The sequence below is a fragment of the Gracilinanus agilis genome, chromosome 2 (genome assembly GCF_016433145.1).
Source record: "Gracilinanus agilis isolate LMUSP501 chromosome 2, AgileGrace, whole genome shotgun sequence".
Taxonomy (NCBI): Eukaryota; Metazoa; Chordata; class Mammalia; order Didelphimorphia; family Didelphidae; genus Gracilinanus; species Gracilinanus agilis.
This window is the reverse complement of record NC_058131.1, coordinates 303,387,855-303,407,316: the sequence shown is the minus strand read 5'-3', so window position 1 is coordinate 303,407,316 and position 19,462 is coordinate 303,387,855. Positions and strand designations below refer to the sequence as shown.

The 19,462-nt window shown below is 41.7% G+C and overlaps 1 protein-coding gene across 1 annotated transcript in view; it reads right to left on the bottom strand.

Annotated features, from left to right (window-relative positions):
* Positions 1-19,462, bottom strand: part of MYLK3 (myosin light chain kinase 3) — a 63,200-nt gene that overhangs the window by 15,120 nt on the left and 28,618 nt on the right. The window contains exons 5-9 of the mRNA XM_044661427.1: positions 18,101-18,206; positions 16,334-16,427; positions 9,203-9,312; positions 7,960-8,101; positions 2,488-2,558 (exon numbers count right to left, since the gene is read on the bottom strand). Of these exons, the coding sequence (XP_044517362.1) occupies positions 2,488-2,558; positions 7,960-8,101; positions 9,203-9,312; positions 16,334-16,427; positions 18,101-18,206 (523 nt within the window). The remainder of the gene's footprint in view (positions 1-2,487; positions 2,559-7,959; positions 8,102-9,202; positions 9,313-16,333; positions 16,428-18,100; positions 18,207-19,462) is intronic.

Here is a 19,462-nt window from a genome sequence, read left to right as displayed (position 1 = left end):
GCACGCCCCACTCTCCCCCTTACCCAACACAGGAGAGAGGAAAAGTGCTCCTATTGGGCTGTCAGGCAGAGGGGCGAGTGAAGTGAGGAATACCCTCAGCGAGTATAGGGAGAGGGAGGGGAGTGGCCCGAGTGCCCCCCCTCCCCTCTGGCTCTGCCACCTCTTTACCCTCTGTTCATTGCATTGGCTGCTGGGCAGAGGGGCAGGGGATGTGAAAAAATGTCATCAGACACAATGGAGAGGGGGAGGGGAGCAGCTCCACCTGAGTGAGTCCCTCACCTTTCTAGTAATAAACTTGGGGAGAGGGGAAAGGGTGGCCAAGTGCCCACAGAGAGAGCTTTGTGTGCCATCTTTGGCATCCATGCCATAAGTTCGCCATCACTGACCTAGAGGTTAGGAAGAGGAATAATGTGTCTGGATATAATAAAATAAATAAATGAATGAATGACTAAAATAATAAGTAATATAATTAAAAATGAATTAAAGTTAAACATATAAATAAAAATAATTAATATAAAGAAATAAAAATAAAAAATAAAAGTCTGGAAATATAAGTTGGAGTCAAATTTTGAAGACCAAATTTTATGTGAAAATTTTGTTATTCCAAGCCACTGACAGTGAAGATGAAGATCTTTTTCCCCTGTTATCATTCCCCTCTCCCTCCCTTTCAGACACCTTAGCCCTGTACATCCTGAGTCCAGGAATGCTAGGCACTCCCATTCCACTGTGCCTTCGGGAACCACGTTTAATTTTTTTTAAGCTTCCTTACATCTTAGATGTCTTTTTATCTTCTGGCCCTCACAGAAATCTGGATCACTGCCTCCCTGCCCTCTGTCTTCTGCCTTTTTACCCAGAACGTGCAGGCCTACTGACACCATCTCATGGCTACTTCCAAAGTCTCCCTCAGCCATTCTCACTCAACTTTTGTTCTTTCAAGATTTCCTCCATCAGTCTCTAGCACCTTCCAATGGTGCTACTTGTAGTATTCTGAACTCTGAAATTCTTTCTCTGTTATTACCCTCTAGGTTTCCATCTCTATCTCATATATTTGTTTCTATATATTTATAAATATTCTTATTTATATATTTATTTATATGGATATTTTTATGTTATATAAATATATATGTATATTTATAAATATAGTTTAAAATATTCTTCATCCTTGTGAAGAGTTTCGTGTTTTTCTGAATTTAACTGAGGCAGGGCATAGTGGTATAAAATTTATCTTGCTGAGTTCAAATCTGACCACAGACACAATGTGACTGAACAAGTTATTTAACCCTCTTTTCCTCAGTTTCCTCATCTGGAAAATGAGTTAGAGAAGGGAATGGCAAATCACTTCAATATCTTTCCTAAGAAAACTCCAAATGGGGTCATGAAGAATCAGTCACAATTAAAAACACAACATGGTGACACGGGCCTCTAATCCCTGCTACTGCCAGCCTGAGACTAAATTACAATGGGCTAGGCTGACTGGGTGTCACAACTGAGAATGGCATGAATATGAGGAGCCACCTGGGAGTGGGGGAGCCACCAGGAGGCATGATCCAGAGCAAGTCAAAGCTCCTATGTATGCCAGTCACTAGGAGGAGGAGGAGGAGGCCTGTCACCAAGCCCTGTACTTCTAGTCGGACCAAGATGAGGAGACCTAGCCTTTCTCTCTGTGTTTTTGGTTTTTTTTAATTTGCATGGAGTTAAAATTTCAGTAAGAAGTTTTTGTTCTTTGAGGGTTCCTAGAGTGCATAAAAACCCTATGTTGATCATATTTCATGTGTTCTTTTGTTTTTCTTTTGTTAAAAATGCCCCATGATCACCCAGTGGAATTTCTTGTTAGCTCTAGGAGGAGGGAGGGAGGAGAGGAAGGAGAAAACATGAGTCATGTAACCATGGAAAAATATTCTAAAAATAAATAAATACATACATTTTAAAAAATTAAAATTAAAATGTTTTAAAAAGAAAGAAAATCTATTTTTAAAAATGCCCCATGGCAGACTTTACCTTTTTATAAAGGGGCTAATAGTTGGTCAATTAAGATAAGATTTGTTTACAAAAAAATCAATCTTCTATTCTATAGACACAGTGTCAGTTTAAACTACTTCTAAAAGGTAGCCAGAGATAAGAAAATATAGTAAAAAAAAGAAAGTTTTAATTACATTCAAGTTGAATTTCTTTCTTTTTCTTTTCTTTAGTCCCAGCACCTGGTTTAGGAATGAATGCTAAATAACAATTGTTGAATTGAGGGCAGCTGGGTGGCTCAGTGGATTGAGAGCCAGACCAGGAGACAGGAAGTCCTGGGTTCAAATCACCTCAGACACTTCCTAGCTGTGGTACCCTGGGTAAATCACTTAACTCCCATTGCCTAACCCTTACTGCTCTTTTGCCTTGGAAGTAATACTCAATATTGATTCTAAGACAGAAAGTTTATGGGTTATTAAAAAAAAAAAAGATTGTTAAATTGACTTGATACAAAGAATGAAATAGTCTTACCTTCTGGCCAGCCCAAAGTCAATGATTTTAATTTGGTTTCCCATCTGATTTACACATAGTATGTTCTCCGGCTAGGAAAGACCAAGATAGTTTGACAGATCACTATTATTCCTGTGATGAATGAAGCACTCAACCCAGGCTACTTAACATTTTTATTTTTTTAATATAATTTTTATTTTGTTTTTTAAAAAATATTTTTCCATGGTTACATGATTGTTGTTGCCTCCCTCCCCTCTTCCCTCCCCACTCCCAGAGCTGACAAGAAATTCCACTGAGTTGGAATTGTGCGTCTGCTTGTCTGCTATGGGAGAGGGGTGGGAGGAGGGGAAGGAAAGAACGTGAATCCTGTAACCGTGGAAAAATGTTCTAAATTAATTAATTAAACAAATCCTGGCTCTGAAAAAATAAATAAATAATTAAGAGAATTATTTGTTATTAAACTGTTATAAATACTCTTTCTTTAAAAAAAAAAGATGCTTCTCTGGGAGATGTAGGGAAGAGGGATACATTAATGAATATAAGTAATGTAAAAATAGCAATAAAATATATTTTAAATAAAATCATAATATTTTAGAATGTAAAAAATAAATAAATTCCACTGGGTTATCCATATATTATCACTTGATACCTATTTCCATATTATTCCTTTTTGTAATAGAGTCATCTTTTAAAACCAAAACCTCTACTTAACTGTTTTGCTGCACAAAAAGCAGTCATTAAGATCAAAAGTATTTTCATAATAATGCTCATACATTTTCCATTCCTAACACAGCAGTGTCAACAGATAAAGCCATAGGTGTGCTGGTGAATGTTTAAACAATCAGCTCTTGGATAGTTGGACATATCTGCAACACACTTTTAAGTTTAATCTTTGTCCTTAAAGTTTTCTCCCATCACCTTCTTTAGTCAACAGAACAAAAAGTCAAGCCCTGATCTGGGGCATTTGTGGCTTTCAAAGGTGGAAATGCTCCAGCGATGACAAGTTTAACAGTTGGCTCTCCTGGGCTTGTCTGAGCTGTCTCCGGCGTACCCCAGGTCACCATCCACATAAATAGAAGTTCTTTGGGGGGTCCTCCATCACTTTAAAGAGTTTAAATTGCTCCGATGACCTAACATGGAGGCACACTGGCTCCCTGAGTCCCGGATCACTTCCCCTTACCAAGTGGTGGGCCTGAGAGTTGGAGTCAAGGCGACCTTGGACCAAGTCCAGTATTCTAGACCTGTCGTTGGTGGCAGCCAGCTAGCTTGGCAAAGACGCCCTGGGAAGCCAGGGGGCCCGGGACTCAAGCCCCGGGGATTAGTGTTAGGACATAAAACGGGACTGTGTTCTAGAAGGAACCAAGCTGAGCTGTTTGTACATTTGTTTTATAGTTTGTTTTGTACTGTACAAGTCAGTTCCATTGGAATAATTTTGCAAACTTCATTTGTTGATTATTTGAGGCTTTTCCTAATTCTGTCTAGAATTATTAGTATACTGATAGTTCTGTGTTAGTGAATTTTATAAAAATAGAGGAAGAGTTATTTTTTTTCTTTTTATAGGCAGAACTTTTCATGTGAGAAATTTGTCATCACTGGAATGATACGATTTAGTATAAATGTTCATATTGTTTTTTGGCATTCAAACTACCAAAGTTGGTGAAGACATGGCAAAAAAAAAAAAAAGTTCAAAAAGAACTTCAAATACTTACTAGTTACGTGACCCTGGGCAAATCATTTCACTTCTCTCTCAGTTTCCTCAACTATAAAATGGGCATCATAATAGCACTCACTTTCTAGATTGTTGGGAGGATCAAATGAGATAGTATTTGTAAAGTGCTTAGCATAGTACTTGGAAAATAGAAGAAACTATATAAATGCTTATTCCTTTCCCTTCCCCTTCTCTGCCCTTAAAATAATCTAATATTATCTGGGACACAGGAGCTAATTAGTCACAAATAGCTCTGGAATCTGGAGAATTTGAAGAAGTCCTGATTCCTCAGGGAGAGCCAGAGGGGCTAGGAAGAGGCCAGGGATGAGCTAAAGCCCTTTAAAAATCATCTTAGTGTGTTTTGCATCTTAGCCCCAGGACCCTCCTCCATTTAGGAGAGAAACTTCATCTATCAGGAGAGATAGATGCCAGCCTCTGTGCCCCATCCTTTACAGAGTAGCCCTGAACAATAAATAAAACAGGGCTCCCACCTCCTCTGGGATCCATTTAGTAATCATACACTACATAGTAGCCAGTTAGTAATGAGGGCTGAGTCTGGAACTCTGGTAAAAAAATACCCTCTTTTCTCTACAAGGTCTTAGTCATCCTTTGATGTTGTTTTTCAGTTGTTTTCAGTCATGTCCAACTCTTTGTGATCCCGCTTGAGGTTTTCTTGGTTTTAGAAGGGTTTGTCATTTCCTTCTCCATTTCATTTTATAAATTGGGAAAGTGAGGCAAATGGGATAAAATGCCTTGCCCAGGGTCAGACAGCTAAGTGTCTGGACCTAGTTTTGAACTTAAATCTAACTGAACTTCATGCCCAACACTTTATCCACCACCGTGCCCCATGCTTGGTAATATCTTAATTATGAACTGACACTTTATTGACAGCTCCCTTGCTAGAATGGGGTACATAATAACTTTTCTCTTCCCCCTCCTCAATTCAGCTCTAGATAAAACAAATATGCCTCAGGAAAGTGGATAACACTGGGTCATGGAAAGTGGATAACAATGGGTCATGGTCTTCAATTGTCAACAGAGTTGGCCATCCTTGTCTCAGTTTTGACTACTCCCTTGAAAGAAGTATGCCTCTACTGGCCTTCAGGTCGGGCATTCAGCCAAGAACACAGAAGCTGGGATGTTGCCTCCAACTCTTGGTGAGTTTGGATGGGGCTGAGGAGCAGGCTACAGAAGGAAGAGAATGACATGAAATCTGACTAGATTGGAAGAAGAATTGGATCTTAGATTTAGAGTTGGAAAAAACCTCAAAGGCCATCTCATCCAACCCTCCTCTTTTACAGCTGAGAAAACCAAAGCCCAGAGAGAATAAGCGATTTGTTCAAAGTCACACAGTTGGTTCAACTTAAAAATGCAATGGGGCAAGGAGGTAGTGTAATGGATAGAGCTTGGAATCAGGAAGACTCACTTTTCATGAGTTCAAATATGGCCTCAGACATCTAACTTTGTGTCCTTGGCAAGTCCCTTCTCCACTTGCCTCCGTTTTCTCATCTTAAAATGAGCTGGAGAAGGAAACAGCAAACCACTCCAATATCTATACCAATTCTGACCTTGGGGTTATTGAGTCAGACATGACTCAACAACAACAACAAATGCTTTAATTTTCCTGAAGATTAATTCTTTGGTTTTCTCCTGTGGGCACAGTGGCAATCAGCAATTCTGTTCCATCCCTTTCTGGTGCAAGAAGGGGTAATGTGTTCTCTCTCTCTCTCCCTCCCTCCCTCTAGGAGAGGTCATTTGATTGCCTCTTATTTTTAGGAATGCTTGAGTGCCTAACTCTTTCAAGTTATTGTTAAGAATTATATTCTCATTTTATAGAAGTTTTTTATTTCTTTGCTTTGGGGTTTTTTGTTTTGATTTTTGGATTTACATGTTTATACTAGTTTTCCACTAAGACCATGCATGTGCTAATCCTCATAAATATCTTTCTCTCCCTCCTAATCAAGCAAAATTATTAATTTTTTTATTCAATGGGGCTCGGTCAGCTAAGTGAACTATGGTTCGCTACCTAAAAGATCCAAAGTTACTGACTATATTGGGGTTAATTGGACTCCTAAATCCTTTCCCAGAGGGAAAGCAATGACATGAAATCTAACAACTAACTGTGTGACTCTGGGCAAATCATTTAACCATCTGTAAAATGGAGATAATAATAGTACCTATCTCCCAAGGTTGTTGTAAGGATCAAAGAGCTAATAATTGTCAAGTGCTTAGATTGGTTCCTGAAACAGAGTAAACACTATATAAATGTTAACTAATATTTATTATGATTATTGATAGGATTTCCTAATTCAGTACTATACTTGGAATCAAGAAGACGTGAATTCAAATACTGCCTGAGGGATTTATTTACTTACTCTTATTTTCAGTTCAGTTATTTTTTAGTCATGTTCAACTCTTCATGACCCTATTTGGGGTTTTCTTGGCAAAGATACTAGTTTGCTTTTTCCTTCTCTCGCTCATTTTACAGATGAGGAAACTGAGATAAACAGGGTTTGATGGCTTGTCCAGGGTCACACAGCTAGTCTGAATCCAGATTTAAACTCAGGAAGATGAATCTTACTGACCCTGGGCCTAGTACTCTATCCACTGAGTCACCTAGCTGCCCCATTAATACTTGTTTATATATTTTTGTACTTATATAATGGGCTACATGACCCTGGGCGAGTCATTTAACCTCCTCCAGTCACAGTTTCCTCACCTTTGAAATGAGGGTAATAACAGCCTCTACCTCATAGGGTTTTCATGAGGATGAAGTAAAATAATGTGTAGAAAGTGCTTTGCAAACATTAAAAAGCTATAGGAATGCTAGTTGTTATTATTTTTTAATTATTATTACTAATTTATTTGGTTCATAGAAAAAACTAACACATTCTACAACGTAAGTCAGGAATTCTTGAAATTTCATTCTTTTTTTGGGGAAAGGCACAAAGGAAGTAAATCTTGGCTATTCCCACAGGAAAGACATAGCTTTGATATTTATTAAACTTTTAAGAAAATGATGCCTTTCAGTAAACCCTTTATTTCCTTTTTTCAATAGCCTCTCACCTTTAGGTTTAGAATAAATATTAAGGTCCAGAAAAATGGATAAAGGGAAGAAACCAGGCTCAGAGCTGTATTACTGGTGCTAGGTGAAGTCCTTGCCTATAACCACCTTTGATCAGTCCGACTGGTTTAGGAAATGATTCTCTAGGATTCGAAGACATTTTAAGTGACTGTTGTTCAGTTAGATGAAGTAGTAGACCATTAACTGAGCTATTACCTAAACTCTGAACCCTTGCTCAATCTTAACTGTGGAATTTTTATCTATTGTTTGAGAATATTATAAATTGCAACCCCAAGAAAGAATAACAGCTGCATGGTGTAATTCTATCCATCTTGGGATCTTTCCCAAAGCAGAAATATTTAGAATTAGTTTCATTTAAATTAACAAAAGGCTGGTGTGTGTCTAAAATACAGAGTAAAGACTTTTCTTCTACCAAATTAACATCCAAAAAGCTACACCAGAGCCCAAGTCCCCATATTCAAACATATTAGAGAGACTAAGAGTCAGGAGATGTATATTCTAGCCTGTTCCCTGGCATCAGTTAACTAAGTAACTTTGGGCAACTCATTTATCCTCTCAGCATCCTCTTGGGTAAAAGAAGGGGTAAAAAAAAAAAAAAAAAAGAATTAGGTGGCCCCTGAGGTCCTTTCTAGCACTGACATTCTAGAATTTCCATCAGGCTCCAACCGCTGGTGGGTCTAGGATCAATTCTCTTACTGACCTTAAGGTCCAGGTGCAGAATGTAATGCTGGTGCAGGTAGTGGAGACCCTCACAGATCTGTCTGGTGAAGAGGACAGCATCTAGTTCTGTCAAATGGTATTTTTCATCTGTGATCCGGTCAAACAGCTCACCGCCATCAACACTGCAAGTTCAAGCAAGAACAAGATTTGTCCATGAGTTTCCAGGAGGATTCTGTTGTGATCATCCCTGTCTTTCTACTTACAGCAAGAGATCCAATAACAATATGGCTTTAGTGGTTGAAAGAGTGCTATATTTGGAGATCCAAAGGGTGGAGAAGGAAAGGAAGAAGCATTTCTTAAGTGCCTATGATGTGCTGGGCACTGTGCTAAGGGCTTTATTGCTATTATCTCATTTGATCAGAAGATCTGAGTTTGAATCCCAGCTCTACTGTTTATCATCTGTGTGACTATGAACAAGTCCTTGCCCCACTCTTGGTCCCTGTTTCCTCCTTGATGAAATGAGGGGGTTGCCAAGGATCTCCAATTCAGAACGAAAAATCCCATATATACCAAAATATTAATAGCAGCACTTTTTTTTTCTTGTGAGAGCAAAGGTCTAGATACAAAGCAGAAAGCTCATCAGCTGGGGAATGGCCAAAACATGCTGCCTTCAACTGAGTGTGTTTTGTGGCCATTCTAGCCTTAAGCGATCTCTCCATTCCTTAAACTTCCTACTATGTGTTCTTCTCTTATAGCTCATATCTTGTCCAACCCCTTCATTTTACAGATGAGAAAATGAAGCCCTGAGGGGAAAAAAATGACTTGCCAAGCTCACTGAGAGAGGTGGTGGCAAACCAGGATCCGAGCCTGTGTCCTCTACCTTGAAATCCATCTACCCTTTCCCTAGACCAGAGGGGTCAAATTCAAATCGAAATAGAGCCCACCAAACTATACATAAGAATCCCTAAAAGGACAAGTTGATTTTGAAAACCACATATTAACATTATTTATATTTTATGATATTTTAACTTATTTTGTCAAATATTTCCCAAGTACATGTTAATCTGATAGAGACAACACTTGAGGGTGTTGCTGCCTATGCCCAGGGCTTCATATTTGGCATCTTTGTTCTAGACTGTGCTGCTGGGTCCTAAGAAATTCAAGGCAATAAATGGATAATCAGAAGAAATATGCCTTGGAAATATTGCTGGGTCCATGAGACTATAAAGTTTTCCCTGAGCTTCCGCCCATTGTCCCATTTCCTCCCTTGGGGCTATACTCACTATTCCATGACCAAAGTGAAACTGTTTTTGCTCTCAAAGGCATCATAGAGCTGGATCAGATTCACGTGGCTCAGCTGGTTCATAATGTTGATTTCATTCTTCACTTCCTCCTGGAGAAAGGCATTTTTTTAGGCTGATAGGGTTGGAGCTAAACCACTAACACCTTGTTTCCCAACACACACACACACACACACACACACACACACACACACACACACACACACACACACACACACCCTCTCCTGCTTTCTTTTTCTTGTTCTGGGTCTCCTTTCTCCACTACTCCTAAGATCTAGAAGATAAATTATCTGAGGCTAAATCCCTCCCTTTACAGAGGAAACTCAGAGAAGGTCTTGCCCAGGGTCACACAGTCACTTATATCTATTAACTCTTTTTTTAAACCCTTATCTTCTTAGAGTTTATACTAAGTTTTTCTTCCAAGGCAGAAATGCAATAAGGACTAGACAATAGGATTAAATGACTTGCCCAGGGTCCCACAGCTAGGAAGTGTCTAAAGTCAATCTAAAGTACAACCTAGGATTTCCCATCTCCAGGCTAAGCTTTCTAACCCCTAAACCATCTAGTTGCCCCTCTATTAACTTTTTGTCCAAGACACTTCCCACTACTTAGAACAAAGAGACCCTAAGACAGTGATGGCAAACCTTTTAGAGATGGAGTGCCATGCCCACCCATCCCAGACCAAGTGCTATGCCCCTCCCCCCAAGTTCTGGGCACTCTGCTCCTCCCCCCTCTCCCCAACTCCTCCCCCCTCCCCCCAACGTACCCCACACAGGGGAGAGAGGAAGTGCTCCTATTGGGCTGTTGGAAGGAATGGGTGAAGTAAGAAATGTCCTCAGTGAGTGTAGAAAGGGGGAGGGGAATAGTAGCCCAAGTACTCTGCTCCCCTCCAGCTCTGCTGCCTATGAACCGCCTACCTTATCCCCTGGGCACTCCCATTGGCTACTGGGCAGAGGGGTGGGGCATGTGAAAAAATGTCCTCAGGCATAGTAGGGAGGGGGAGAGGAGCAGCTCTGGCAGTCCTTCTGCCTTTCCATTAACAAACTCTGTGGGGGAAGGGGGAAAGGGTAGCCATGTGCCCAGAGAGAGTGCTCTTCGTGCCATCTTTGGCACCCGAGCCATAGATTCATCATCACTACCCTAAGATGTATGGCTAGATGAATGTTTCCCACTTATTTTCAGGCTGTGACACATCTCTGAACCTGATGGTACATACCCTGAAGATATCACTCAGTAAGCAGCCATTATTTTATTTTATATCTGTCACTAGTCTCCTCCCTCAACTTCATACATAACAGCTACATGCATCTATCACCTTCCTGGTCACAGAGTGGCAGAGAAGTTGTTGTTGCTCAGTCATTTTCAGTCATGTCTGACTCTTTGTGACCCCATTTGGTGTTTTCTTGGCAGAGAAACCACTGGAGTGATTTGCCATTTCCTTCTCCAGATCAATTTACAGATGAGGAAACTGAGGCAAACAGGGTTAAGTGACTTTCCTAAGATTATACAGCTAGTAAGTGTCTGAGGGGGAAGCTGGGTGGCTCAGTGGATTGAGAGCCAGGCCTAGAGACTGGAGGTCCTAGGTTCAAGTCCGGCCTCGGACACTTCCAGCTGTGTGACCTTGGGCAAGTCACTTGACCCCTATTGCCCACCCTTACCACTCCTGACCCAAGGACTAACCCTAGCCCGGATGAAAAAGGAGGAGGGTTGGGCGTGGGGCTAGCAACCCCACCCTGTAAAAACTACATCTGCTAAAGAAACTGCAACCTAAAGTAGGGGCAGCTGGGCTAGCTCAGTGGATTGAGAGCCAGACCTAGAGACGAAAGGTCCTAGGTTCAAATCCGGGCTCAGACACTTCCCAGCTGGGTGACCCTGAGTGACTGCGTGACCCATTGCCTACTGGTTGTGGCCCTATGTTCCTAGAATGGAGTCCCAGGATAAAAAAAAAAAAAAGTGTCTGAGGCCAGACTTGTACTTAGGACATCCTGACTTAATGCCTAGTACTCTATCCCTTGAGAAAATAGGCACATAGTGCTTACTATGTGCCTGTGCTGTGCTAAGCCTTTTACTTTTTTACTTTTTTTTATTTTATTTTAATAACAATTTTCCACATAAGTTTTCCAAAGTTATATGATCCATATTATCTCCCTCCCTTCTTCCCTCATCCTTCCTGGAGCTGACAAGCAATTCAATCTGGGTTATACATGTATTTTCAAGCAAAACATATTTCCATATTATTCACCTTTGTAAGTGAATAATCTTATAAAACCAAAACCTCAAAACATAAACCCAAATAAAGAAGTGATAAATCATATGTTTTCATCTGCATTCCTACTCCCACAGTTCTTTCTCTGGAGGTGGATAGCATTCTTTTTCACAAGTCCCTCAGAATTGTCCTGGATCATTGCATTGCTGTTAGTTGTTGGACTTTTTATAATCATTATCTCATTTAATCCTCACAACAACTTTGGAAGGTAAGTACTGTTATTATCCTCATTTTATGGTTGAGGAAACTGAGGCAAACAGGAGTAAGTGAATTGCCAGGATCACCCAGTTTATAAGTGCCTGATGCCAGAATTGAACTCAGGAAAATGAGTCTTCCTGACTCCAGGCTCTGAGATCTATTCACTGTGCCACCTTGCTGCCCCTGGCAGAGAGTACACAGATTCAAACAGAATGAGATCATAGGCTTAGAGGTGGGAGGGATCTTAGAGACTATTTAGTCCAGCCCCCTCATTTTATAGATGAGGAAACTGAGGCCCAGAGGAGAGGAGTGATTGTCCAAAGTTATGCAGTTCTGCCACTTAATGACTTTGGTCCTAGCTGTCTCTTATGCCTGGAATGCTCTCCCTCTCTTCTCTGGTTTCCCTCAAATCTCAGCTAAACTACCTTCTTCGAGATTTCCCAATCCTCTTTAATGCTGGGCCTCCCCTCTGAGATTTCTTCCAATTTATCCTATAGATATCTTACTTGAACAAAGTTGTTTTGCATGTTTGTCTCCCTGCCTGCCATTAGACTACAAGTCCCTTGAGAATAAAGATTAGTTTCTTTTTTGGGAAAGGTTTTAAGGAGAAGGGTTGCCTTTCTTTGGATCTCCAGAACTTAGCACAGTGCCTGGCACCATAGTAAGTACTTAATAAATGTTTTGGAGGACACTTAGGTAGTTTAGTGAATAGAGAGCCAAGCCTGGAGTGGGGAGGTCTTGGGTTCAAATCTAGCCTCAGGCATTTCCAAGCTGTGTGACCTGGGACAAGTCACTTAACACCCATTGCCTAATCCCTTACTGCTCTTCTGCCTTGGAACTAATACTTAACATCAATCCTAATACAGAAGGAAAATTTTTTTTCTAAGTAAATAAATAAATGTTGACTGATTGAAAAAGGGTTATCTTGCCTTCACTTGAAGACCTCCAGTGAATGGAAGCCTACAGTGTCCTGAAGTAGCTCATTCTGCTTTTGGATGGCTTTAATTATTGGAAATTTTTTCCTTTTCTGGAATGGAAATCTACCTCTCTGCACCTGCCATATTATTTCTCCTACTTCTACCCTGTGAAGACAAGTAGAAAAAAATATAATCCATCATAGACATGCTAGCCCTTGGGCATGACAGCCCTTCAAATACTCCAAGACAGTGCTGACACAAAACATCTTCAATTCTCTAGGTCAGAGGTATCAACCATGAGACTCAAACCAGATTAAATTGTAATTGAGTGGATTGAGAGCCAGGCCTAGAGACTGGAGGTCCTGGGTTCAAATCCGGCCTCAGACACTTCCCAGCTGTGTGACCCTGGGCAAGTCACTTGACCCCCATTGCCTACCCTTACCATTCTTCCACCTATAAGTCAATACACAGAAGTTAAGGGTTTAAAAAATAAAAATAAAATAAAAATAAAACAAAAAACAAAAAAATGTAATTGAGAAATGTTTAACAAAATAAATTGAAATGTGATAAAATATAGATAATGTGAATATGTGGTTTTTGAAGTAAATTTGCATCCCCCAGGGGTCCTTCTGTAAGGTTCAGCGGCCTCCCTTTTCTATCTGAGTTTGAGACCATTGTTCTATGCCAGTAATGGTGAACCTATGGCATAGGTGCCAAAGATGGCACACAGAGCACTCTCTGTGAGCACGTGGTTGCCCCTCTCCCCATTCTCCCCCCAGAGTTCATTACTAGAAAGGCAGAGGGACTCGGGTGGAACTGCTCCCCTCCCCCTCTCCATGTGCCTGAGGAAATTTTTTCACATGTCCCGCCCCTCTGCCCAGCAGCCAATAGGAGCACACAGAGGGTAAGGTGGGCAGCTCACAGGCAGCAGAGCTGGAAGGGAGCAGAGTGCTTGGGCCACTCCCCTCCCCCTCTCTACACTTACTTCACCCACTACTCTGTCCAGCAGCCCAATGGGAGCTTCCTCTCTCCCCTGTGTGGGGTAGGGGGTAGGGGTGAGGGAAGGACATGCCCAGCATTTGGTGGGGGGGAGGGGCATGGCACTTGGTTTTGGGGAAGGGATGGGGGCTGAACACTCCATCTCTAAAAGGTTCGCCATTATTGTTCTAGGCCATCTCCCAAGTCATTTCAGTTGGTCTAATTATGATGACCCTTCACCATTCTCCTCTAGATGCCCCCTCCATTATTGATGTCTTTATTTTTTTTTAATTTAGAATATTTTCCCATAGTTACATGATTCATGTTCTTTCCCTCTCTCCCACACCCCTCCCCTCCCTATAGCCGACACGCGATTCCACTGGGTTTTACATGCATCATTGATCAGGATCTATTTCCATATTATTGATAGTTACACTAGGGTGATTGTTTAGAGTCTACATCCCCAATCATATCCCCATCAACTCATGTGTTCAAGGATATCTTTATTTAAAAGTGGCACCCAGAGCTGAACAGAGTTCTTCATATGTGGTCTAACTACAGTGAAGTGATAACAACTAGAATGCACCATAATATTCTGAGGTTTGTGAAACACTTTCCAATGTCTCACTTGATCCTCCTAATAACCCTTCAAGGTAGACGCTGGCCATTATGAGGAAACTGAGGCACAAGGATGATAAATGACTTACCCACTTGCCCAGGGTCCCACAGCTAGTAAATGTCCAAGGCAGGATTGGAACTCAGTTTTTCTTACTTTGAGTGCCACACACTATCCACTGCACCACCCACCTGAATAGTAAATAGCACCATTGCCTGCTCATTCTAGATATCATGCCCTGACAAATGCCACCCAAGATTACATTCACCTTTTTGGCAACCATATCACCCTATTGATTCATACTGAGCTTGTAGTTTGCCAAGATCTCCATGGACTTTAAAAAAAACCCTTAACTTCTGTCCTAGTGTCAGTTCTATGACAGAAGAGTGGCAAGGAGAAGGCAATTGAGGTTAAGTGACTTGCCCAAAATCACACCACTAGGAAGTATCCGAGACCAAATTTGAACTCAAGTCCTTTCAACTCCAGGCCTGGCACTCCATTCAATGAGCCACCTAGATGCCTCCTCTATAGTGTTTTGTTTTTTTAAAAACACTTAACTGTCTGTCTAAGAATCAATACTGTGTCATTTCCAAGATTGTAGATTGGTAAGGGCTAGGCAAAGGGTGAAGTGACTTGCCCAGGGTCACACAGCTAGGAAGTGTCTGAGGTCAGATTTGAACCCAGGACCTCCTGTCTCTAGGCCTGGCTCTCTATCCATTGAACCACCCAGCTGCCAACCCCACCCCACTCCCATCACTTTTTTTTTTAAAATAAAACCCTTACCTTCTGTCTTAGAATCAATACTGTCCCCTGGAATTCTGGGTGAGGCTGACCCTGTATTTTGCAGGGATTCCATGCTGCCATCCTTTACATAACAGTATTGGTTCTAAGGCAGAAGAGTGGTAAGGCCTAGGCAATGGGGGTTAAGTGACTCGCCCAGGGTCACACAACTAGGAAGTGTCTGAGGCCAAATTTGAACCCAGGACCTCCCATCTCTGGGCCTGGCTCTCAATCCACTGAGCCCTCCAGCTGCCAATCCCTCCAATCACTTTTTAAGAAAAACTTCTCTTGGCCTCTATCATCTTGACCTTGCAAAGCTGGTTTTTAAAACTCTCCGTATAAAACTTTAAATTGGTTCCAGTGAAACATAACCAAGTGGAGGCAGACATTCCAACAATTCCTGAATATAGAATATCATCAATAAACAATTGTGTTTGTTTTTTAGTTCATTTGCCTCTGCTTTTACTTAATAGAATACTGAATGTTCCATGTTATTGGAAGAACCACTAGGTGGAGCCATGGTGCACCAGACTTGGAGTCGGGGAGACCTAAACTCAAATGCATCTTCAGACCTTTATTAGCTCTGTGGCCATGGCCAAGTCGCTTAACCTCTGCCTGCCTCAGTTTCCTCATCTGTAGAATGTGAATAATAATACTTCCCAGAGCTGTCATGAGGATCAAACAAGATAATAACTGCAATGTGTTTTGCACAGTGTAAATGAATAAATATACCAACATTCTCCACCACCTCCCATATGCCAGGGCATAATATTAACATAACAGAGTAAGTACTAATTAAATGTTAGCTAATATTTATTATTATTTGATTTTTTTGGTTCTATATAAAGTATAAGCTTAAAACATTTTTTAAAGTCTTCCTAAAATAAATTTCCTCTTATTAAATTCAGCCCAATATTCATTCCACCATAACAGGATCTTTTGGGAGCCTGACTCCCTTCCAGTTCATGGACTGTCCCTCCCAGCTTTGTGTCACCCATAAGTTTACAGTCACAGATTTCGAGAATGAGAAGGTCCCTCAGCAGCAACCCTCTAGTCTGAGCTACACATGAAAGGAATTCCCAGAAGCACATCCCCAACCAGAGGCAGACAGAACATCACATTTGAGGAACAGCGAGAGAGCGGCTGCACAGTGGCATGTCAGAGGAGGACCAAGGAAGCCTCACCTTGGAAAGGTGGGCAGGGGCCAGGCTCAGAAGGGCTTTAATGACTAAAGAGAGGAGTTTGTATCGAGACCTCAAGAGAACACTGGAATTGGAGGCTGGGGCCCTGGGTTTGAATTCCAGCTCTTTTTACTTGGCTAGAGCGAGAAAGAGCTCCGTTTGGGGCTGGCCCCTTACCCGGTCCTTGGCACTCTTTACTTTGATGATCTTGGCTGCGAGGGAGAGACCCGTAGACTTCTCGGTACACTTGTGAACTTGACCAAACCGTCCCCTGTGGAGAAGCCAAACATGTGAAAGCTGGATCCATCCCTCCACTCAGCACCAAAGCAATCCTAAATCTTAGTCATCCATGCGAATGGTAGTCAGGCAATTGGAGAACAGAAAAGCTGAGAATCTAAAGGATCATATAATCTTATGAGGGCAAAACTATATGTGAAACTATAATGTCAAAAGAACATTGGTGGGGGCAGCTGGGTAGCTCAGTGGATTGAGAGCCAGGTCTAGAGACGGGAGGTCCTAGGTTCAAATCCGGCCTCAGACACTCCCAGCTGTGTGACCCTGAGCAAGTCACTTGACCCCCCATTGCCCACCCTTACCACTCTTCCACCTAGGAGCCAATATACAAAAGTTAAGGGTTAAAAAAAAAAAAAGAACATTGGTGCAACACTGAATGTTAGAAGAGACCTTTGAAAAGATTTAGTCCCTTCAAATTTAGCTTACTTCCTAGCTGTGTGACCCTGTGGAAGTCACTTCACCCCCATTGCCTAGACCTTATTGCTCTTCTGCCTTGGAACTAATTCATAGTATTGATTCTAAGGTGGAAGGTAAGAGTTTAAAAAAAAAAAGAAAGAAAGAAAAGAAAAGAAAAAGATCTAGTCCTACCCTCTCGTTTTACTGCAGAAGGAACTGAGACCCACATGGAATTGTCTTACCCAACATCATATGGTTCCTTATTAGAAGAACCACAACTTTCAACCCAGGATTGCAAATGCCTGAAGCTAGATTTGAACTCAAGTCTTCCATGACTCTGGGCTCTATGCTCTCTCTTCCGTTGCTCCACTTAGCTGCCCCATACCATACAGGAACTGAGTTAAACTGTAAACTTAATTTGCCTCTCTTCTCCAGAAACTGAGATGGGGATGTGGCGGGGAGAATATTATGCCCTGGCATATGGGAGGTGGTGGAGAATGTTGGCATATTTATTCATTTTGTGCCTTTGAGGTAAACATTCCTTGGTAGAAGCTAATCTGACACTTAAGTGGCTAAACGAAACTGGGATGCTGGGACTCTAAAATTGAGGGAACCACCACCCTTTAGAGTACTGGAAAAACCTAGATGTTTACATGGAACAGCCTGTCCTTCAGGCAGTATGGGCCAGGGTAGTCACAGTTACACCACCTCTCTGTTTTGGTTTGTTGTGTTTTTTTTTACCTATGTGATTTTACAGGCAAACTACTTTTCACTCTGGGATTCGTTTTCTTCCTCCATAATACAAAGGGGTTGGAACATATGTTCTTTTTTTTTTTTTTTAAACCCTTACCTTCCATCTTAGAATCAATACTGTGTATTGGTTCTAAGGGAGAAGAGCAATTAGGGCAAGGCAATGGGGGTCAAGTGACTTGCCCAGGGTCACACAGCTAGGAAGTGTCTGAGGTCAGATTTGAACCCAGGACCTCCTGACTCTAGGCCTGGCTCTCAGTCCACTGAACCACCTAGGTGCCTCCTGAACTATATTTTCTTTAAGGTCCCTTTGGGACTCTGCACCCAGTTTCCAGACTCATGGATTTAATTACCTATGTCTCCTAAGAGGTGTCCTGTAGATAGCTGGATTGGGAAGGAAACACCAGCATTCATCCTCTGTTCCCCATTCCAGTTCTCCAGATATTCTAGTGCCAGTCCCCATGCCAACCACCTCCCTCCCCATCAAAACAAAATTCTACCTACCCTCCCAAGACTTCATGCTGGCACACGATGTACCCTGTGGTGATCGGGACTTCCTTGACACTCACTATACGGTGCTCGAAAGGGGCTGGGGGGGCCGGGCTGTCATCTAAAGAGGACACAAACAAACATCACATAGCCTAATCGCTGAGGAAAAGTTGACTGGCAGCATCCATCCACCTCTCAGCATTCTCTTATAATCACATTGGTTTGGGCATTGTTTATATAACAAGAACAGGATGGTCTAGGGGACAGTGAGCTTTGCGTTGGGGTCAAGAAAACCTGAATTCCAACCCTGCCTCACTAGGGGGCTGTGTGACCCTGAGACAAGTTACTTCACTCCTCAGTGCCCCTTGACAATGCTCCGAAGGCTACAGAGAAGGTGCCAGCCTGTCCTGGTAAAGGGAGTTTTCTCCCAAGGAGATCCCTATGCTAATGAAATCATAGGGCCAGGAAATAACCATAATTCCCTTTCCCAGAGTAGTTTATGCTTTTTAGAGCTCTGTCCCACACATTTTCTCATGGACTCCTCACAACGATTCTGTGGGCGTAGGTAGAACAAGCTTTATCTGTCTTCCGTATGAGAAAACTGAACTCTAAGGTGCTTGCATCACCAAGCTAGGTCAGTAGGGAAGCTGGGACTCTGAATGAGAAGTTCGCCTAAGCCCTAGCACAGTCAGTCCTCTCTGAACAGGCTGGAATGTGATCACAATGTCCTGCAGAAGGGACAGCCGGCACGCGGAAATAACCATGGGGTACGCCGATAGGTGGGAATGTATATATCAAAAGTGCCAAATGGGGAAAGCAGAACACGAGTAAGTCTGTGCATGTTGTGCAGCAACAGGAAAACAACTGGACTTGAAATCAGTTTGATTTTAATTCTGGCTTTGCCATTTAATGATTGTGGTGCTCTGGGCAAACCACTTTCTATTTCGAGGCCTTAATTGTACTAATTTGTAAAATGGGGCTAATAATATAAGCACTCCTTGTACAACTTTTATGAAGATCAAATGGGAAAAAATTTATAAAGTCTTTGGAACCAGTGTTATTATTATTAAAAATTATTTTAAAATACAAGAAAGGGAGTAGTTGGGTGGCTCAGTGGATTGAGAGCCAGGTCTAGAGACAGAAGATCCTGGATTCAAATCTGGTCTCAGATTCTTCCTAGCTGTGTGACCCTAGACAAGTCACTTCACCCCCCACTGCCTAGACCTAACCACTCTTCTGCCTTGGAACCAATACATTGTATTGATTCTAAGATGGAAGGTAATTTTATATGATATTAAATTTATATCATATAAATCAGAAAGAGAGAGAAAGAAAGAAAGAAAGAAAGAAAGAAAGAAAGAAAGAAAGAAGAAAGAA